The 23702-nt window shown below is 42.1% G+C and overlaps 1 protein-coding gene across 1 annotated transcript in view; it reads right to left on the minus strand.

Annotated features, from left to right (window-relative positions):
• Nucleotides 1-23702, minus strand: part of LOC118291414 (cadherin-12-like) — an 82590-nt gene that overhangs the window by 48640 nt on the left and 10248 nt on the right. Inside the window, exon 2 of the mRNA XM_035619669.2 lies at nucleotides 2550-2953. Coding sequence (XP_035475562.1) covers nucleotides 2550-2798 — 249 coding nt within the window. The 5' untranslated portion in view covers nucleotides 2799-2953. The remainder of the gene's footprint in view (nucleotides 1-2549; nucleotides 2954-23702) is intronic.

Consider the following 23702-nt stretch of genomic DNA (forward strand, 5'->3'; position numbering starts at 1 on the left):
AGTAAATCTGATCTGCCCTAATGGTGCGTTCACGAAAAACCAAGTCAATGCGAAGACACTCATTTTGCCCCGGAACGACTGACGCGAATGACGCGACGTCAGTAACGCAAGAATTCGCGGCATTCGCTTGTGTTGAAATATTTGAACTCGTCCGAAATATTTGTGTGGCGTCATGACACGACAGCCAACCAACGTCGAGATTCTCCTGAGTGGATATTTGCAGCTTGTGTTTGCTCACAAGTGATCCTGCTGCTAAAGTCTTGCGAGTAAATTTGCTTTGCGTTTGTTGCGAAAGCACCATAAGTAGCAATTTCATGTCCCACAGAGGACTCCTATTGGTCCAGATCCTCCTTGAGAAAACGATAAACTACCGCTGAAGGTCACTGCCCTTGAGCAAGGCCCTGGAGAAGTTGCCCACATCAATGACAGCGGTAAGGAGCGGCAGTAGTAGTAGTGCCGAGGACCGTGCTGAATCCTGCCATGACCTTATTCGCACCTCGGGGAGCAAAGAGGATAATGAAATAAGTAGTGTAAGTACAGCTCCCAGTTGTGACCTTACATTCCTCTCACGTTTAGCGTCTGCCACCTCAACCCGCCTGATGAAGCAGCTGTTAGAGGCAAGAATACATAAACTCTATAATAAATATCGAGACGAATTATAGCGCGGGTGTGAAATCAATATGAATATATCAACCATACGTCTTGTTTTTTCACAGGTAGACACTTTCAGTGTGTGTTCTCTCCAAATTAGGTCACATGCATTAGATACTGTAAGAGCCCGCGTCTAAATAAAGGCTCTCACTTTTATTTCATAGTTGTACTGTACCTGTGGAAAAGCAGACTCTGCATATTTTTTTTTTTCCTCTGGTGTCACAGGAGGAAAAAGAAAATGTTGCTTTGCTTGCACTCATTAATCTAAAATAGACCAGACAGCACGTAAAGAAGAGGAGAAAGAGAAGGTGTGCACATGGAAATCGCCAGTGCTATAAGGTGTATGTTTGAATATATCTGTTTTTATTTCATGTGACTATACAGAAATATTCATTATGTTTCCGTTTAGTACCTTCAATTATGATTTTTAATGGGACCCGCGGTAATTAATAGAATTTTGACTCCTGCAATCACAGTTGTCAGTTATCCATTTTTGGTAGAAACGAATTTCAGCAAGACTTCATTGATATAGAACAAAGAGATGCAGGGGGAAACAAATGCAGTGTCGCTCCTCATTATAATCGCTGAGAGAAATTAATGCTGAGACCAAAAGCAATATTACCATTAACGATGTTGAAATCTCTGCAGGTCACTGGATTGAAATCATGTTTTACACTCCCAATTGAAAAACGTGATCACAATCAGGCGTCGCTCCATCGCAGGGCAGGCATTCATTACAGCAGGAGTCATGGTTCATTAGAGGTCGTTTCTAGGTCACTTGATAACTACTTAGATGACATCCCGTCCTCTCAGTCTCAAGGCATTAATTCAGCCATCATCCTGCAAACATTATAAAGCAAAAAAAACAAAAGGCCTTTCCTCTCTCAGTTTGTCCTGACAAAGAGGATCTCATCTCCAAATGCTTTTCATATGGCATTGAATCAGTCAATTATGATGAAGCAGTGCAGCCGTCCAGGATTAAGTGACTTAGGAGTGCAGCGGACAGCGGACTCCCGCCCTCCCTCCCGCCCTCCTGCTTTTAGCCTCCGAGACTTCCACAAACAGCGCGGCTTGTCAGGGCTGATTGCAGTGGCACTGGGGCAGATAAGTCAGTCTTACTATTATCCCGTATAAGCTAGTAGTGCCAAATTACAACTTTAGCCTTAAACCCCCCACAGAGGTTGCTGACGAATGTTTAAAGCCACAGCGGAGGAAAAAAAAAGAAGAAAAAAAATACTGGATGGCCAAGGGTTTGAGGAAAAGATTGGACAAAAAGTTGTGTGCGATGGGATGCATGTATATTGGTTCTCTCTGCTGGCGCTTTTTTTTAAATTTATTGCTGTCAGCGTCTTCCCCCCGACTCATAACTATGATGTCCTGACAGCTTTACAGGGACTGTAGTTTAGATTTATCTCCACCGCCATCGATTCCTCTCACCACTTCACTGTCATGTGTGTCTAGTTAGTTTAACACCCACGTGTGGGCACGGCTCCATTAAAATATATGGATTTCCCCCCCCCCCCTCCCTTGACGGAGACATTTAGAACTTAAAATGCTAACAAGCTGGGACGGTTTCACAATAAGAGCCTTATGGGATGAGAAGGTTGAGGCGAAAATGAAACTGGGTAACTATGCGAGTAAGTCAGTCTTACCCTAAAGATTGTCCCCGTTTTTCACATTTAGATCATTTTTCTTATTAATAATAAATACATATTTCGTGGACTTTATTTTGTTGAAGTTGCCCAGCGTGGCTTTGCTTTTCTTCTTCTCCCTCACGTTCTACCGCTCCCTCCATTTACTACCAATCCAATTTCTCCCAAGCTCCTTACTTCGTGACTTATGGCTTCTCGCGCACCATAAATAATGGGGGGGAAAAAAATAAGGCTTTTTATTTTTACCTTGCCCACGTACTGCGGGTCTGACCCCATGTATTCCTCCAGCACGAAGAACTGGTTCCACACCCAGCCCCTTTTGACCCGCTGAAAGCCAGCCGCCCCATTCCTCATCGGGCCCACCAAGCTCCTGGCGTGCTCCCTCCCCGTCCTGCTCCGTCCCGGCGGCGCGGCGGGTGGACGTAACGACGACAACACTGAGCCTGCGTTGACGAGAATCCACAGGAACAGCAGCAGGCAGTTCCTTGTCAGCATTGGCGATCTGTGAGGTTCAGGTCCCCAAGTTGAAGTCCAGTGACGAGAGCTGAGCCACGCTGAATCGACTTGTGGAGGTCGTAATGGGGAGCGGGTGGAGGTGGAGGTGGAGGGGTCTGTCTGGGTCCCACTCACAGATTCATGGAGCTCATCACCTGAAGGAAACAAAACGAATACATAATTGAGAAAGGTTTTCATTTTGCAGAATCTTGCATTTGCTCAATTATATATTTATAATGCAGTGTTATTTGACTGGCTTCATGAATGCCTATGACTGCCATGTCCCATATTTTCTTTTTCCCCCATCTGCGACTGTGTTTGCATTCTCAAACATAAAAACAAGCGACACTTGTATGGCATGTGTGATCTAATTAGCTCGATTGGCTCATCTTAGTGAAATCTGTGACTTTATTGTTTGCTGTCGTTTACATGGCACAGACCTGTCAGCGTTCCTTTATTACCAGTGAAGGGTGAAAGTCATGCTTTATTTAATGACACTTATGAGAAGATGCTACAGAGCTTTTATGTTCTGATACACAAACTCAGTGTCTCAGTATTTTATCAGGGGGAAAAAAAGATTTAAAAAATGGCACCATTGTTACATCAGTTGCACGCAACCGTCTCAAAGATATGGAACGACGCATCGGCAATTCATACATCAGCGTGTGACGCGTGCCGTATGAGGTGTCAGAGCAAAGCACCGTGCTCGCAGTGATTTCTTTGAGATACTTTAGCTTTTCTCTCAGACATCACTCTGACCAAGTGCACAACAGATCTGACAGCCGTGGCCATGGGAGAGTGCTCCAGTCGCTGCGACGTGCCTTTCGACAAGACTCCCTTTTTTCTGTCAAAGCCGGGTGCTCATTCAGAAGATTACCAATATGTAATCTGGCACATGGACGTGTGATTGAAATATTTAATGTGTTTCTTTCTTCCAATGTGTGTTGTTTATGTCTTCACATGGCTCAGTGTTAAGGTGTTGTCACCGAGTCTGATTTTGCATGCATGAGCACTGCCTGATTTGTCATCTCAGTGGTATGCGTAAAATAAGTCATAAAAAGATTCAAAACTATAACTCTAGAAGTCCAAAAGGCTCATTTGGTTTTAAGTCCACAAAAGGTATTTTTTTCTTCACCTGTATTTGAGTTATGTTTGGACATGTAGCCCATTTTATGTCAAAAGGACTATAATGTGATTTTTCTTTTTTGTAATTTAAAATTGGTTTGATGCTTAGAAGAAAAAAGAAATACGCTAAAACCCTTCAACGTTGTTAAGCCTTGTTCATTACTGAGCAAACAGCTATTGTGCCGTTGCTGTTCGCACCTTGTTTGCGATTCCTCGCTGCCACATCAACACTCGGATCAAGCGATTCAGCTCTGGACTCGTTACAAACACTTCATCGCTCCGCAAAAAAGAGAAGCGAACAACACAAGGTTGGAATGAAGGAAGGAGCTAATGGTTTCCACACCCTCGCTTCGTGTATGTATAACTTGTACAGTAATGGAAGACGGCGGCTTCTAATTTCATAACCTGAGCACTCATTGACATCATTGTCTTTGAATAATCATACCGACTTGTAGCGTCCGCTTCACCAAGGTTAGGCAGCGCACCCGGATCCATTTATTCTCTGTCACCCACAGTATCTCGGAAGTCAAAACCGATCTGCAAAAGTTCTCCGTGCAAAAAGAAAAAATTGGTAAGATCTATCTGGACACGGGTCAGACGTGCCTCTCCCGCCGGGTCGCTCCTCATTTGACGTTGACATAATGGAAAATGACTGTTCCAGTAATTCCTGCAAAATCACGCCCGCTGCCACTGTACTGGCCTTGGGAGGGCTCGATGCATATTCTATTAGAAGTTCATTAGCATGTGTCGGCCCCCGTTTTTTTTTTTTTTTTTTTTGCGAGCCCTGACCCGCGTGTCTATACTTCAGATAACACGACGCGGCGCGCTGACAGCGTTCTCGCACACCACCTTCAAAAATATCAAAGAACATATGGCTCGCCGATCTGCTGGTGCAGATTAGCGCCCACAAGAGACTCCCACGGAAAGTTATTAGTCGTCAAGGCTGCCATAAACATGACAAACAAATAAGTGGGCATTGACTTCTAGACTGGAGGGGAGTAATGAGTCAGTTCTTGTTTTGCATAAACTTTTAATTTCCTGTTGGATATGTGGGCAGAGAGATACAAAATTATTTTAGCAACTGCAGTGTTTTGCATCGTGGACTGACATGGTATTCAGCGACCTGAAGAAGTCATGGTAGTTTTAATAAGGTCATGGAGCTGCCTGCTCGTGGTTCCAGCAAGAATGTCATCACTGAGGGGTTTTCAACAAAGCTTGTGAAATTGTGATATTTGACTAAATTTGAAGGATGCTCTGTATGTATTAGGTTATCGCTTTTGTGTCAGTTTAAGGGGCTGATTTTTATATTTCTTATATTTTCATTTTTTTTACGGCAGCAGTAGTTCAACCAATGGAGAGCAACACTTTAAAAACATTTAACATTGAACTGAAACAAGATCACCATTTTTTTGTTTGTTTACATTTTAACAACTAATCTAAGAATCTAATAAATAATTGACAGATTAATCAATAAGCATCTAATCAATCTAACTGAAGTGTTGTTCAGTATGGATTTCATATGCTAACAATGTCATCAACCAGATTTCATTTGAAGTAAACTCAGCAAAAGTGTCGTCGAAAGCTAATGTAAAATATGAACAACACATTGTGGGCGTTCTTCTGAGATTTGATTATGTCAGCAGAAATAAAAAACAAACTGAAAGCACCTGTTCGGCAGATGTCATCTCTGTAATTAAGTCAGAGAAAGAACAGAGTGGCATAAGACCTAAGGTCTCTATTAATATGTCTAGTGCAGATCATATTATTGTCACCATCTGATTGTCGAAGCAGAAGAAAGGCTCCTCTCATAATAACAGATGTGTTGATGTTCAGCTCCGTCACCTCAATGATCACAGCGGTGACCTCCCCTGAACTGCAGCTCAGACTGATGAGAAAATATGTGCACGGAGGCCGAGGGCACGATGGAGAAGTGTTCGTCACTCGGGGAGACGACTGTGAACTGTGAAGACATTTCCTTTGTTTGGCTAAGACGGGAAGAAGACAGTAATATCAATGAAATCCTACAGGGCAGCAGTGGGAGGAGACGGAGGCGAAGTAATGGAAACGGGGGTAACAACACAGCTGGCCAGTCGGGCCAAATGATCAGAGAGCACTTCATGCGTAGGTTACAGCACAAGCAAAGTAATGAATAGTGAACAAGACGACTCTGTTAAGTACTTGGATGCAATTACTCATTTGCTCTGCGGCTCAGCTCCGGCCTTTGTGTCGGCTTGCTGCAAAAACATCAGCTTTTAGGCGTGAAACAATGCATCGTGTTGCCGTGTCCGTTAAAGCAGATATCTATTCAATTCCCTTTGTGATATTCTTGGGATATCTGCTGTGCACAAAAACCTTAGAAACATTAATAAAAATGCGAGGAGTCGTCTTCCCCACTTTCCCCAGCATCCCACGCACATCATGTGTGGGGAAGCGCCGAGGGATGCCTTCGACTCGCATTACGTCCGGGCAGTCGTGAAAACTTATGAAATGCTGCGGGCGCTCATGCCAGGAATATGATGAGTTTTTGTACCTGTTCCAAAGTCACCGATGCTATAAATATAATAATCCCCCCCTTTGGGATTTCCACTCTGACCTTTTGAACAGAAGTTATGCATTTGTGTTAAAGTCACAATGCAGGAAGGAGAAGTTTTCTCTACCAACAGGAGAGGGATTTGTAATTCTGCGCTCAAACCAATGTTTTTACATTGCGTCACTCGTGCGAGTTTGGCGGACCGATCATTTATATTTACGTGATAACGCTAATACAAACAACCCCAAAATATCCGCCTGTTCTATGTTGGACGTGGACGTCGGTGACATCGGGAGGATTTCAGCGCTAATTGGCTTTCGCGACATCGCGTCACAGGAATATTTCGATGAATTTCAAATGTTTTGACTCGAGCAGGTGAAGCATTGCATTGACCTTGTATGTAATGTCATCGCGCAAAGAACTTTGTTGGGTTAAGTGTGAATGCACCATTAGACCTAACTTTCTGGAAGACTACATTTATTTTTGTTATATATTATATTCTTATATTTTTGACCTCAGCATTTTAAAATAATCTTGTTTTTTGGGGGGAAAAAAGACATAACACCACTATTGTTGAAGTTTTCGAATCCATAGATGTGTCCCGAGGAACACCTCTATCTTTCATTGATTTCATTAAAGCACTAATACAGCGTGCCAAAACACATTCTTTCCATAGTGACAAACGGCGACTTCCCTTGTGGCCAAGGCTATTTTTGTGATGAATGTGCCCTGATGCTTACTTTACCAAAGTGCCATGTCAGCGGAACTAAGACTTTGCAGAGGGAATTATAGTTTTTACAGTCGGGAAGAACAAAAAAACTAAACAAAAAAAATCGTTTTGGGACTTTGGAAATGTTATGCTCAAGAAGACAATCTTCATATTTATCCCAAAGATCTTTTGGGGGAGAAGAATCTCCAGTCACTAACACCACTCAGTTCAGCCCGAAGGGTTTTATTTAAGCTTAATTCATATCAGATCAATAACTTAAGCTAGTCAGTGTAGTCTTTTTTAAATCAAGCAACTTGTCTACATTTGCTATTTCAGTTTGTCAATTGATTTACAATAAGTTCAATATAAATATCAGCTCAAACCTGGAATCAGTAGATACAAGTTGTTGGAGGACTAATACCTGGATAAAAATATTGTGATCATGACCTCCTGAGTCTCTGCAGCATTTTTCCGCACAGTGTTTATAATGGAGAGGGCGTTGACAAGCCGACTGCCAGAAAGCACAGTGTGGCAGTGAAAGCAAACGAGACAAGGTGAGGTTTGCCACAGCAAGAAATACAAAATGTGTCCCCCCCCTTCTCTTTATTTATGAAATGCCTGTCGCTCCCATCACTCCTACGTTTTTCTCTTTGACACCTTCCTGTCAGAGGGAGCCGTTTCAGCCTAAACCCCCAAAAAACAATTCAGTGCGTATTTTTGCGTCAACAAACATCCTGGAGGGAATACGGGATATTAACCTTTTCTTTTTCATTTAAAAACAATATATCAGTATGTTTAAAATATTGGAATAATGAATAATATTTACACTTCAATAAGGGAAAAAGTGGATTGGCAGCGCAAAAAAGTTTCTTATATTTATGCGTTAAAGAATCAGTACATCAAATCTCTCCTCCCGTCAGTTTGACTTTTAATCCGGCGCTTTATCACGTCTTATCGTGACATCATAAGTTTTGACGGATACAAATATTCAGTCGGGAGACACGATCTTCCCCCGGCAGCGGTGAGACGGAGACGCGTGTGATGAAAGATGAAATGGAGCTGCGCTGCTGCCCTCGGGCGCCATCAGGGCACAGGCTACTGTTCTCATCCAGGCAGACGCACACTCTCTCAAGCACAAACAATTACTGACCCCGTGACACGTGCTGCTTGACCAGTTTTTGAGTTCGTCTCTTCTCCTCCCATGACATTCTGTCTCTTCTGCTTTTACGTAACTCGTGAGCAAGACACTCACCGTCTCTCTTGCACCTTCTTCTAGACCCGCTGCTGCTCATGCAAAGCGCGTCACACCTGCAGCAGGGTCACTTCTCTTTGTCTGCCCTGGTTGTATGCAGCCACAGTAAGGCCGTGTCTTCTAGCTGTAATGCAGTACATGACATGCACGTTGAAGTAGAAGTGATGCGTAACGTTTTTTGTGACCAGCAGCGCTAACGCGTCGGGTGGAGACGGCTTATTGTAGAGACTTTTACAAAGCGGCTGCACTCCTGCCAACCTTTGGCGTAACCGGTACAAGTGCGAAAAACGTCTTTGTGTTTTTGCAGCACTTAAGTCTTTGCAAACGTCCTGCCAAAAGCAAGGGAAGTGTTCCCCCTCTTTCGTCCGCCTTCAAATTCGTTTTATTTTCTTCTTCGTGAGCAGGGATTGCTGACAATTTTTAGCTAGAATCTGTTAAATCGATAGCAACTCATCGGACCTCGATTTTGTATCTCCCGGTTTTCCGTCCTTTCTCCTGGAGGCTGCTTCACCAACCAAGCAAAAAAGGCAATTCTTTGAAACCCCCCCCCCTCGCAAAGGTGAACAGACTAGTCTTGATCCCGAGGGGAAATGTAGGCATTTGCAGAGTGATGTTAATGTACCGGCAAGATTTTAAAAAGGGACATGAGTTATCTTATTGTTTTTGGCACGAGGTTGGATTCTGAGACGTTACTCAAGGTCGGCAGGTCGGCAGCTGACGGACGTGAGCTTTAAGAGTCGTGACTGATTCTTACGGAACCTTGAATTTGAATTTAACACTCAAGACAATGTTGAAGCCACAATCATTAAATCTCTGCCATGTTCCTTCCTTCTTCACAATGCTGCCCTACAGGGTAGAAACAAGCCTCTTCCTGATATATAATGTTGCAACCTCTGATTCCCTTTCGCACATTATCTTCTATTCTGCTCTCATTCAGAAAACACAGATTTAATTTCTGTGTTATCCAACTGGAAACCTCTCATGTCAGTGAGTGTTACATACACAGCCTCAGATAATGTATCACCTTGACTGTAATCCAGCGTTGATGATGAATAAATAAATCAGCTGTGTATCCTGCTGAACGAAGGTTGCCCCTACGTTAAAGATGAACTTTTCCCCCCTGAATAAATGGAAGGCTTAGCCGTAAAGACAAAAGTGGCCCGAGGCAATAAAGAGGCAGCGCACTGACTCAGCTCTACCCAGCGTGAGCACACGAATCCCCTGCCAACAAAGTCTGTGATGCAACAGATATGGCTCCGCTGAAAGGTTATGATTAAGGAAGGAAATATAAGCCTTCAGATAGGTGCCTGGGATCTGAAGGATGGATTTTTTTTGTTTTTTTTTTTGTTGCTATGAATAACCTGTGCCATATTGCAAAAGACATATCCATAAAAAAAAACAGGTATCTCTAAAGTCGGAACAAGCTCATGCCTGGTTCCCTGAAGTTTGTCACAGAGCTGCTGCTGTTCTCCGAACTGAATGAATGTACGTGGAAATAAAAAGGTGTGAACTCGGAGACCTGTCATCACACAGCTTGACTTGTGGCCCCACAAGCCAAACTGACAGTGGGGGGGGATCTAGCTGGGTTTCCAGTGCAAACCAAGATAGCGCTTCGACCCCTCGCTGCTTCAGTTTGAACTAAGAAAAGAAGAACTACAGCGGGTGAATTTTGAACCCTGTTGGTGTGTCATTACATTTTTGCTGAAGGCAATGTCGTCTCCTTTCAGAGGAGGTTAAAGATGACAAGTCGGATTATAGGAAGACAGATAGCATCGGGCAAACGGACAAAAACTGTGTCTTATCTATGTACAAAAGAAAAAAAGATGGGGGGAGACAAATTTGTGGGAAACCGCCGGACATAAACTGTGTCCTAATACGCTAGAAATACCCTCAGCAAGGGGGGGAAACTTCCAAAATCATTCAAAGACATCCTCGCATTATAGTTTTGTTAACGTCACACAAAGATTGGATTTGCAGCCTTGTGAATATACCTCACGTTCATTTTCCAGGTATAAAATAAAAAAAGGGAATGGGAGTATTTCATGGTGACCGGTGAACTGTCAAATAATGTAATAATTAACTTTTTCTGCAAGACGTGCATTAATATCCCACAGTTCCAATAAAAAACATGATTCAGTCAGGCGGTTAAACCACAAATCATTTTTTAACGGAGTGACTCCCAAGTTTTAAGGAAAGCCTAGTTGACAGGGGACCAACACTTTAATGTCTTGATTATCCCTAATGCACTATAAAGTGAGAGACATTTAAATAACTGTTTTAATGCATCGGTTATCCAAACACACTTTGTCAGGAGAGATTTAAGGCACCTTTAAATAAAGTACATTAAATTCAGTTTATTGGTAGAACCTGTTAACGAAGGCATAAATTGAGGATGCAAAGTGTCATTCAGGGGATTTACCTTTGAAAGACTTCATTCATTAATATTCAACCTTGATACATGTATAGGAATGTAGTTGACGACATATAAAAAACGTTTTACAAGACCACAAAAAAATGATAAGCTCTTAAAAAGTTTGACTTGATTTTGTGTGTACTCCAAAATTCCCATCTGCTCATCTTCAGTAACGTTCTTGAGTGAAATTATATCAGGAAATCAATCTACAAGCTTGCTCCAGAAAGGGATAACTTTAAGCGTACACAACTTTATTCAAACTTTAAACGGTCTCGGTTCCCGGCAGCAGAACAGTGACAGCTTGCCAGATAAGGCTGTTATGCAGTGAAAAATATGGCTTTATTTGACACAAAGTTGATTAATGCATGTTTCGCTCCGCAAAAGAATACCGCAAACTGCAGATACATGTACCTTGTTCATTTATTTCTATTGAGGTGACAAGTTATACGTGCAGTATGGAAAAGCAATCAGCCGCTCAGCTGCTGGTAGATGTAATGTTTTAGTGTTGAGCCAACTGGGTGCTGATACAGTATCGTGGAGCTGATCCAGCACAGTAATTAGCATTGTTTTTTTCATCAGATTATCCCCAAAAAGAGCATTTTCACTATTTAAGGTCTTTTATCAACCCTTCCGTTTGTGTAGTAGTTTTGAAAAATATATATTTTGTGAGTATTTTGCATGTGCGACCTTCATCAATCATCTGCACAGATGAAACTCCGCGAGGAAAAAAATTGATGCACTGCCGGTTTGGCCTCTTTAATCACGGATGAACAGCTTTTTCCCATTACAGCTGTTGTCTTCCTCCTCTTCTAATTACCCTGATCTAATAAGAGCATTTGCTCGCTGCGACAGACAGACGTATAACCCAAAACTATTATGACGTGTCATTATCCGGCCGCAGCATTTTTCAGCCAGCGCCGCCGCCCCCCCCCGCCCTCCCCCCCCCGCCCTCCCCCCGGTTTTCGCTTAATTAGACATTGCTAAATGTGAACAGATAAAGCTTGGGCGAGCAAGTCAGCCCGCGTTCAGATTCACACCCAGGCCCGGCAGATGGCGGTGAATTAGATATGAGACAGAGAGCGGGCGAGCGGGAGAGGGAGAATGAATGGGCAGCGTTCCATTCCCTTTCAGTGGTAGAAAACACGTAGCTGCCACGTTCACTCTCGTGGCGTTCGGAAGGTGCCGGTCCTTATTGTAATCAACAAGTGTGGAGCCGGTATCATAAGCGGTTCCTCCTCCTCCTTCCTTCCTCCTCAACCGAGGGGGAAGTTATTTCATTTTATTCAGTTTTTCATTTGCTCCTCCAGTTGTCTGCCAAAAAAGCAAAGTGTGGCAGCTTTGATGTTGCCTCTTTTATTCAGCGTTTAGAACCCGACGTTTTTCACCCCTGTGACATTCTTCACGTCAGCCGCTGTGGTACTTATGTTGATGCAGTGAACGGATAACTGCCATTTGGCACTTATGCTGTGTTCACACCAAACGGGAAGCAAATTTTTTCGCCACCCGCCGCAAATAACGTGAATAAACACAACCTGCCAATATTCGCTAATTCTTCCCTCCTTCCCCCTCTCCCCGACAAACCTCTGAATGCGCGCACACACGTAAACATGAATTGTTGAATGTAAAAATAAAGCAGACAGGAAAATGCCGATGGGAAAGCCTCGCAAAGTGGTTGTGCTAACTGGCGCGAAAGCTATAGCGTCCAACTTCCTCGCCCACTTCCTGCCAAGCTCCTCTCCTCCTTCGCCGACACACTGCGACAATAGTTTTATCCCCCATTTCTGATCAAACGTCAGTTGGTCGGAGGACAGTGACTTAGGGAGGGTCTCGACGCTCATTGGCTTTCACGACAACGCCTATTCTGCGTCTTCACGTCATCTGCGCCTTTTTAAATACATAAATTAAAAGCATACATCTGTTAGATTTTCCACTGAAAGGACTAACGTCTTCACCTCCTACATTCAGATGGTTCACTGTTTCTCCATTCGTGACACAAGTGTTGTCTTTGTCACAGAAAATTGAAAACACCAAACACTTCCATGCATGTGTCGGCAGCATCGGGCATAATAGCAGTCGGCTCATTGTTATGCTGCGCTGCAGTGACGCAGCTTGAACAGTGAGTACAGAATAAGTTAATTCTGAATAAATTTCCCTGCAACTTCAGTTCAATTGTTCTTCTTTTCCTTCTGTTTACATTTCCCCGTTCCAGGGTAATGAATACAGTGGATGGGGGAACTCTCCACCTGATGAACGCCTTTTGTTTGATTGTTTTAGACAGCTGTGTGTGTGTGTGTGTGTGTGTGTGTGTGTGTGTGTGTGTGTGTGTGTGTGTGTGTGTGTGTGTGTGTGTGTGTGTGTGTGTGTGTGTGTGTGTGTGTGTGTGTGTGTGTGTGTGTGTGTGTGTGTGTGTGTGTGTGTGTGTGTGTGTGTGTGTGTGTGTGTGTGTGTGTGTGTGTGTGTGTGTGTGTGTGTGTGTGTGTGTGTGTGTGTGGCTGGCTTAGCGATGCCTAATTAAGTGGCTCTGATGCTGCGAGCCGTCACTTTCGCAATTGGAGGACGCAGCAGAACCGAAAACAAACTAAGCCCTTTTGGTTTGCACCCATGACAACGTGGTGCTCATGAATATGAAAATCAAACGCTTGGCACGGTGTGGCAAAGAGACACTGGAGATGGTGAATCTACTTTTGTTTTAGTTGTGTGGCATGCATATGTTGATAAGTAATAATATCAAAATTGGACTTTGAGTTCATCCAACCATTTGCCGGTTATTGTTAAATAATTATGAATTGATTATGGCTGTTTGATTACACATCTTTTCATACAGATTCACCCTGAGCGTTCAACTTTACCATTGTATTCAAAATACAGCCACATTAGTACAGAACAAGATTCATCACCAGGGTTTTTTCTATTACCACGGTAATCTAAATGCAAATTCAAACTGGCCCCCTTTTTTCCACCAGGATGATGCCTCTGGCACAGCATGTGCACTAGAATTGAGATGTTTTCTACTCCCCATATTGTACCTCCGTTACATGGAAATGCAATCTCGGATGAAGACTCCTTATCATGTTGACATATTTTGAGAAAAAGATGAAGAGTGAAGCTTATAGATCGTGACACCAGAGACACTGTCTCCACAGTCTCCACAGAGCTCGTCAGTCAGCCGGGGTGAAAACTGGGAGGAATCAGACAGTTGTAGTCATGGATCCGCAGTGGTGCTCTTCCATGATCTCGCTCTCAATTTTGAATCCAATTAAAATTGCAGTTTAAATGCACGTTTTTTTGTAAATAAAAATGTTTAAATGCAATCCTCCGGGGGAAATACGCCACGTTTACCATCTGGACTTTAAATGGTTGCTTGGCAGAGTTTTTTGACACCAAAGGTGTCCGTTCAGTTACTCTCGTTGCTCAGGGAGGAGGAATATACACAACATAACACTCTGTGTGTACACACACACACACACACACACACACACACACACACACACAGTGTGACGCCACAGCCATCCTGGATGCTCTGATATGGATGGTGGCAGTGAAAGGCTTCATCATTCCTGCCTTCCGTCTTGCACCTGCCATCAATTTTCTCTGCGTGGGACACGGTCCTGAGTGACACCTGGCGAGTTTCTTTCTCCCGCCTCCCGCTCGGGACTGTAAATTTCATCCATAGAGCTGAAACATACTCTGTCCTCGTGTAACTTAAAAAACCCACGTGTCACTGGTGCGATGCCAATAATCTTCCTCTTGCACATGGCGTCTCTTGTCAACGCCGCTCAACTGCAGCCGTTCATCGTGGTCAGGGCCGCTGGCCGTGGCCCTTGTCATCATCATCTCCTTTTCATCAGAGATTTGTAGACTGTGGAATATCTGTATCCGCATCATTCATTTCTGAACAGTTTTTTTTTAAAGCTAGGCAACATTTATTCAAAATGAATTCCTAAGTTCAAGGTGTCAAGTGTTCGGAAGTCCAGTAAGTGTTGCTGTACTCAAACTGCAGAGTTCAGAACAAAATGTGAAATTGTGGCCTGAGCCCGACAAAGGAAACTCTTACGTGAAGGCTGAACACGCAGCGAAGAAATGATCACATAAATGAAAGCGTTACACTTGTTAACAAGGTCGCTTTCAAATAGGATTTTTAAAAATCGACTTCTGGGAGCTTATTTTGCAAAGCAACAACCACACGGTCCACTCTGTTTACTTCCCTACAAAACTAGTAGAGCTGTCTTCAAATTGGTTTACCAATATTTTTAGTGCAGCCGCCCGCCAGTTATTTAAAATATCCCAAGAGAGTGACACAGTATGTGACAAAAAAAAACCTTCCTTCCAACCCTTTTTTGTTAATGAGTCTCATGGCACAATTGTTCTATGTTGGTGAAATATAAAAATCTTAAATCTCTTTTATGGTGTTTGGATCCAAAATGTCTTGAAACTTTCTTATAGAAAGAAAGGAGGAAGTATAAAGACCTGTATAATGTCAACACTACGAGTTTCATCGGTGCTGGTAGAGGTACTTGATAAAGGCATCTCTGAAGTAAGGCTAGTTACATCTTTTACAGTGTTTGCTGATAAACTGTGCTGTCCGTGTGTTGTAAATGTAACATTAACATTTGTTACATTTAGCTGCAACACAAAATCAGCTTAGGAATAAGAGCTGAACTACAGTAAACACTGATCGGAAAGGTGTACAGCAACATGAGCCAACACAGGGATGTAGGAGGGGAGCATAGGGTGACTCGAGGTTATATAGTGGCAGGGACGCCAGACTATAAATCGAATTCCTCTTAAACGCAATTTCTAACGATTGGACTCTTTCCATTTCTGCAGCACAGTAATAGTGTGACATGCCTTAAGGTGAACCGGCAATTACATGGAGCTGAAGCCTAATGAAGTCAGAGGCAGAAAAGGAGAAAGGCTGGACATTGTTACTTGTTATTGTGTTATTGAATGTGCACATGAATGTAATTAGATGAATCCGTTAAGAGATTTGCTCTTATTTATATTTGTATATTTAAGTATACTTTAAACTGTTAACAGTAAAGTTAAAGTTCCAATTTGCCTCAAAAAAAATTCCCATGGTTTGTTGGTTTAAAAAAAAATAGCTGGCATAGATATTGGGGAAAAAACCCGAGCAACCACTAACCCAATAAATAACATTTTCCTTCTCAGTCGCTGTCCATGGTGCTGATTCGTCTTCCAAGTAGCAAGTTTGATTGTATTTGAATGGCCACATGAACATAAAGAACAATATGATGTACATGTGGTACAATATGACACTGTTATGTTAAGGTAAGTTTCAAGGCAACGTGTAGAAACCTTGAAATAAAACCGTCAATAACTCTTTAAATATCTTCTTGTCAAAGTACTTCCTGAATTTGTCACAGTTAATGTGAGATTATTTGTAAGCATTTTGACAATATTCCAGTAGTTTAAAATTGGTATGCCCATGTTGAACTTTACTTTTTAAAAAGATAAATTATTTCATGCAAACATTTGAATCATTTCTGATGATGATTATGTTTGAGAGCTTACCGGCGGTAGGCCATTAAGCAATATGGAATAAATAATGAGAACATTTTTACTCGGAAAGAGCTGCTTAATTATTTAATACCTCCAAATGGAGTAGTCTACATTGAATGGAAGATGGAGGAGTTGACCAATGTTTGGGCTACAGAAGTTTTCCACTGTAAAGGAAACTGCTAATTTACAACAACAAAAAATTGCCTCACATATACCCCCATCTTTCAATACAGTTAAATAAATGTCCCTAATTCTATTTACGGAAATAAACGAAAGTTTAAAATTAGTTGCTTTTAGATAATATCTTAGTGAAGAGAGGGCCAGTAATGATGTCATAGATTTCATGCTCCGGCCCGACTGCAGGATTTCTCCCGGTGTTCCCATTTGCCAGTTCGACGACAACAAGTTGTCAATGTGTGGCATTCAGTTTTGATTATGGGCTGCAAGAAATAAACCACTATAGGAAACACAGGATGAACTGTGATTTGTGTCTTTTGAAGTCGACTGTTGACTATAAGCCAACCCCACAGGTATTGTTATTGTTGGACCACATCTGCAGCAGCAAATAATCACAAAGGCTCGTAACTGCAGGGAGTCCGCTCTAATCCTGGCACAGGAAGCGGCACATTAACATGTAAATGTAGGAAACACAATCCTTAATCGCTGTGTGTCGGTTCAGTTTGTTCCTTAATTAGTCTGTTTGACAGGAGGCTAAAGTATTACATGTTGCATCGATGAAATGTTTGACATTTTACTGCGGGACAACCGAAAAAACCTGCGGCATATTGAAAAGTGGCATGACCTACAATGTAACCCCATGTAAAGATTTGCTGAGATGGATTACTGTCATTAAATATCGGCATGGATCAAATGGAGATACAAGCTAACATGGTACTCCTCTCTCATTTCATGACTTTGGACCTTTAATCATGACCCAAGTATTGAAGAACCTTTACCATTGTCCAATCAGATGAGTTGTGGGCCTCTCAATTTTACCGTTGCTTGGAAACAGCAGTGATGGAGGAGAAACTAGAGGTGGGTTGTTTTCTGGATAATGGGAGCTTTAACGACTGCAGTTACCATAATTCAAAGAGAAAATGGCAAACCCAGAGGCAAATTAGTGCAAAACTCAAGATTTCTGGAAAGTTATTGATTAACTGTACCAATAGCTAACGGTTAGTACACAGTTCACGGTTTGTGTTGACATTGGCTCCTTTATCGTTTCCATAGACAGACCGCAAGACATGTCTGAACAAATCGCAGCCTCGACTACTTTCTACCAGCTGTCGGCTCGTGTTTGCCTGATGTGACCCCGATTAATATGTAAGTGAGAATATAGACCGATACAATATAAAATAAAACAAAAATCCTTCAAGGCAACAGGTAAAAATGACATCTCTTCAGTGTCAGAGCGCTCTGGAATACAGGCACTAGAACTATAAATCGAAGGACAGTTTAATTAAATGTATAGTGTGCAATTTTAGCAGGCAATTTTTCATATAGCTGCAGCCAGGTTGAAATTTCCACTGAATAATAACATGCCTGGCTGATAAGTGATAAAACGCCAGTGTGACCCAGAAATATGCAGCTTTCTTGGCCTTGGCTCCAATTATGTGATTGAGAATTAATACATTTTCTGCACTCTTAAATTTTGATAGATTTTACATTATGTGTGGAGATTGCAGCGCAGATAGTTAAACCAATGCCCCTTGAATGTGCAAATCAATATTCCTCCCAGCTCAAGAGTGTCAAAATGTCAGCACAGCAAATTTGTCTTGGAGGAATTAAATGAAATCATGAAGACCTGCGTTGTGCCGCATGTATTTTGCTTGCAAACTTCTCCTGTTATCAGGAATGCCAGTGATCTGCTCCAATCCCACGAGTGTCATTGGGTCAGTATTCAGTTGAGTAAAGAAACCAACTGAATGATTTAAGTTTCTGAGTAACAGATATGAAGTCTGATAGATAAGCAATAAAAATATCAGAATTTATGTGAAACGCAAGGAAAAAGAAGAAAAAAAAGATTTTAATGTCACAGCCTTGTGTTAACATAACAGTTACCCTACAATGATGAAGCTAAATTTCTCTCCATCTTTTTTAGAAGTTTCTACACCTTGACTTGAGTCCAACTGGACAGATTTGGGGAAAGCACACACTTGTATCAGTTACCCACAGGATTTGGTTCAATCTATGGTGGAACGAAGACAGGGGGTAGGGGGTGTTGATTATTGGAATTGCCCAGTGAACATGCATGCAGTATTCCCTCCATGCGATCCTGACAGGTGTTAGGCTGAAGTCTGCCCACCTTCTGAGAACTGGACGCCCTTCTCGGAAATATTTAGGCTAGCGTGTTATGTTCTGATGCGATGCGATGCAGAGGTCTGACTGCCTGCTGAGGGCAGTAAAAAACTTTATGGGGTGTTTTTGATGGTCCACTGGCCCCCATACCAACGCCGCGGGATCCAATGATCGGACCGACTATGACAGTTGGGTCGGTGTGCTTGTGAGAGTGAAAGAGTGACAGCTGGGAAAAGAGTGCTTGCACACAGCTCGATAACAAACAACAGCATAAAAGAAGTCGGCCATCTTTTATCTCGGTGTAAAATAATTTGTGTCGTTATGAAAACGATGGCCGGCCGCCACAGCGTAGGTTATTAATGGGAAACGCTGATCTCACAGCTGACGAAGCTTATTGGATTACAAAACACGAGCTAAGGTTGAAGGGAATACCTGTCGAGGCGAAGAGTTGGGGAGGGTACTAGCAAGACGAATCGCTAAGGTTTGTCGAAAAAGTAGCTACAGTTGGCGATTGGTTCTTTGAAAAAAAAAAAGTCTTCAAGAAGGTCTGAAAAGATGGTAAATATCGCGACAATTATGCCAAGTTGCCAGTAAACACGACCCTGATGACGCTGTATAATCTGTGCCAAATTGTTTTCGAAACAACTAAGGCCAATGTGGGAACTCCCAACTCTCAGCAGGTCGACCAATGGTGTGGCTTTCCCTGCTCTTGCAGCCGTAAAGGGCGTCAAATGGGTGCCCCCCAGAAAATACAGCCAACATTAACTCCCTAATATTAGCCTGTGTAACTGCAAGGTAGCTGTTCTGTGTTAGTGGCAGTTTACCTTAGGGAGAGCAAGTCCCTCTTGTATGTGTGTGTGATCTCATGCACATTTTAAAAACTGCCAGGAGCCCGATTTGTTCTTTTCTCTTTAAGCGTGTTTGCTGTAATGCTCTTTGCTTTGCCATATATTGTTTCAGCTCTCTGCTGCTGTCCATCAGCTCCACTCCGCCTTCGAAGCAGCCTCATCCTTTTTCCGATGCATCATCCCCAGATAAAACGCACGGCTCAAACATGTGTAGTGCTAATGCGCTTTTTGAAAATACTCCTCTTCAGGGCCACGATAATTCAACATGCAGAACACACATTTGATTTAAATCGATATGTCCATCAACTTACTGTACTGTGCACCGGTGTGTGTATTATCCTCAAGCAAGGAGCTTTAAATGTTTTATGTCTTCTCTGGATGTAGAAATCCCCTTTTTTTAAGAGGCTGAACAGGTTTCATTTTTTCCACTGGATAAATAAATGTGCACATCAGTAATCTTAACCTGGTTGATTTCTCCCCCATTGCAGTTATGTCCTTGAAATGAAAACCTCCCGACGAAGCACTCTGGTCCTAATTTCATTAAAGGATTTTTGCCAAGTCAGTGAACCTAAAATGATGCAGTCTCTGTCAAGAGGAGAGGGTGGGAGTGAATCAACCTCGGGGAGATGTTACCATACTGTGGCCCTCCAGTCAAACCTCAACTCATCAACACGTTTCAACCTCGTTGACCATTTTCTGCTCAGCTGTGCCACAAAATAAAAGAAAACAAGAATGCGAGATACACACAGGAAAAAAAATAAAATGTTTTTTTTTCTCTTTGCATGGTGTTACGGGTTATTAGGCACACAGTCACATTAAGCTGAGCCTCATTATCATGGCAAAGATAAACTCAAAAAGCATTAGGGTTGGAACTCACTCATGTATTGCTATGATCGTCACATTGGTTATGCTAATGGGTGTCAGTGTTATTTCTTGTGTGTGTGTGTGTGTGTGTGTGTACTTGCTACCATAACGGCCATATTCATCGGAGGCATCCGTGTTTGTACATATGTGAGTTGATGAGTTTAGAGGAGACATATTTTTTCTTACCTCAAACAAATTCTGCACACTGCTTCACACTGGAAACTATAATAATCATGTAATTAATGAATGCAGATTAAACAGTTGCACGTCGAAGATAATGTGTGCTAAGGATCTTTTGCCCGGGGCAGCCCTCGGTGACCACAGTATGTGATATAAAGGATATGCCTCATTGAATCTCATCTTCCTCCCCTTTAGCAATCTGCTCCGCGAGCTATTGATGTTTGCAGCCGTGCACTCTGTACTGCCGAGCGATATGACTCTCACCGCCGGCACACAAAAAAAACAAAAAACTCCACTTTAACCCGTGATACCTTTTGTGCAAAGAAGAGAGGAGAGTCACTTTGAGAGTCCCACTCTGATGTGGATGTTCTGTGGGATTATTGCTTTTGAAACGGTTGTGATCTCATTCATTTGCCACTGCCTGCTGTCATCTGGCTCTGATTACGGAGAACAATATGTGGCACAAAGCATTAGGAATGGCAAAGGGTGATGTGCTTTCAATTAGAGAGGAAGTGTTGTTATTGTTTTATATCTAGCATGATGACGTCGTCTCGCTCTGTGCCATCGCGCGGCCCGTAAGTCTGAAAGTGACAACAGATTTTATAGGTAAATTAAAAAGTTGTTTGTGTTTTGTCTCTGAGCAGAGCCATGGCTCTCCTCTCTCCTGAGATCCCTTTTTTCTTTTTTCTTTTTTAAGCTGTCCCAGACCCTCCATCTCAAATCACAGATAATCTAATGGACCCTCAGCTGAGCCTGGCTACGACCTCAAAAGCATTCGGCAAAGCTACGGGAGCACTAGTGTTTTCCAGCACTTAATTAATGTGGCACGAGCTGAATTCCCACAGCGTTTAGTCAAAGCGTTCTTGAAGGTATGACAGTCTCTTCATTTTCACTGGAGTGCTCTACTTTTTTTCTTCCATAGCCTAGTTTTTTAGTGAAGACAAACGGTACGACATGAAACAATTTAGAATAGAAACATATTTCGTTAGAGATGTTCTGATACCATTTTCTCAATATAGATTCCAATACATGGATTTGTGTTTTGGCCGATACCGAGTACCCATCCAATATCTGTGCATTTAAAAAAAAAAAGGTATTTTAATAGCCGTTTGCCTACTAGCCCTTTATGCAAGTGATGATTGCTATCATTGTTGTTAGGCCTGGCTCAGGAGAATGAATGTCATTGTCATAACTGAATAACAACGTAAATTAAGAAATTGAGGAGTAAACAACAATTACTTCCTTTAAATAGCTGTTAAAGTGCAGCCACAGCTTATCAAAATAAAAGACCTTTAACATTTGACAGTATAAAATAGCAACAGCAACGTCAAAACTAAATACATCTAGGAATGAATAACAGTCCCTTTAATAACTGTTAACGTGCAGCCACATTACTTCTGGGTCTATTCTGGCTAATGCTACAGGAGTGAAGAAGTGATTTCTGGAAAAAGAAAGTTGCAGTTTTATCTGCGTGAAACCACTTCAAAGACGTGGCATCATATCGGTACATAGATTTTCGGAGGCATTTCCGATACTGTTATCGGAAAATATCTAACTTTCATTCAATGTGTTCGACCTACACTGTGAATTATAATTGCCAGTGACATCCAGTGTGTGGTGTTTATGAAAAAAACAACTTAATTTGCATTGTTCATTGATTTAATATTTGAAAATTCAAAGGGGCTATTTTGCCACCGAGGGCTCATCAGCATTCGAAATCGAGCATTGGAAGTTCAACATTATTAGCCTCAAGCAGCGCTGGCATAATCAGTCAGCCAGGTAATATTAAAAGGTTGGCTCTCTCTGGCTCGCGAGTGACATAACTGCCTTAATCAAACAGTTATCACGCAATGGGCCAGGGGGGGAGGGGGGGATAATGAGAAAGCAATATCCTAGATTAAAAATTAGTCTTTTCAGTAATGACTCTGTCTCAGTGGGTCAATGGTGCGTGACGGCATAGCATACAAATTTGGGGGAGGGGGGGGGTAAATAACATTTGAGCATGGCGCACTGGGGATTCATGGCCCAGGATTTATTTGTCCCACGCACCGAGTGGGAAAAGTGAGAAGTTAATGTTTTGCCTGGTCATAATCACCACTGCCTCCTTTTTGTCTGATGGGCTGACTGCGTCAACGGCTCTATTTGCCTTTGCCTGTGTGTAGTAAGTAAAACAATAGGAATTGACCATTTGAAAAAATAAATGAAAAGTACGACTTTGAAACGGAACCACATCCGTGCTTGAGTTCTAGGAAAGGATTATTCTGTGTTTCAGATACGATGCGATATCTTTGTGTGTGTGTGTGTGTGTGTGTGTGGCGACAATACTGGTCCTAAAAGTCCCACAGGGAGGAACTCCCCCACGCCGTCTCTTTTCCATCTGTACTCTACTCTTTTGTCGAGCTGTATTGAAATATTGAAAAGATGGGAGTCTAATGCTGACAGTGCCTGTAAAAGGCTTATGAATAACTTCACATTCGGCATTTTTTTCATTCTTTCCTCTACATTATTCAGTTTCAGTTAGCGAGTAAACTTTGAAAAGCCATTGCTATGTATTTAAAGTGGAGCAGGTTGAAATACAAGAAAAGATAAATCCTCGCCAGAAAATTTAATTTGTTTATCTGGAAAAATATATGTACATGTATTCTGAAAATCAATTTTTTCTAGTTACAATGTTTATGTTATTTCTGACTCCACACATGCAATTTTAATAATCTTTATTTACATAAAGACCTCGACGTCTGTGGAATGGATCATTAATAAAAGTTAACCCGGCGTGTTCAAAGATAGTGAATTCCTAGAAATTACATTTCTGAACTCCTGGAAAATAAATCATGTGTAACAGGGCTGTCTGGTCTCAGCCACAGTCTGCTGTATAAGTGGGAGAGAGAGAAAAAATGAATCTATATGCAGATTTTTTTCTTCTTTCTTTTTAATGCAGAGGGAGAAAATTGATTAAGGCCTGATGAGCAGCAGCTTCAGCGAGACGTCGTTGTCTTGTCTGACGTGACGACATTTTTCTTTTCTTTTTTTCTTTTTCCTGCAGCTTCCAGGCTCAAATTATGATTTCCCCAGAGCAACTGTTAATTATGTAATTCATGCTCAGCTGTTAAGAAGCCAGATCATCCATGTGTTCTGTTTGAACAAGTCCCATGTCTCAGTTATTTT

The sequence above is a fragment of the Scophthalmus maximus genome, chromosome 21 (assembly GCF_022379125.1).
Source record: "Scophthalmus maximus strain ysfricsl-2021 chromosome 21, ASM2237912v1, whole genome shotgun sequence".
NCBI classification, from domain to species: Eukaryota; Metazoa; Chordata; class Actinopteri; order Pleuronectiformes; family Scophthalmidae; genus Scophthalmus; species Scophthalmus maximus.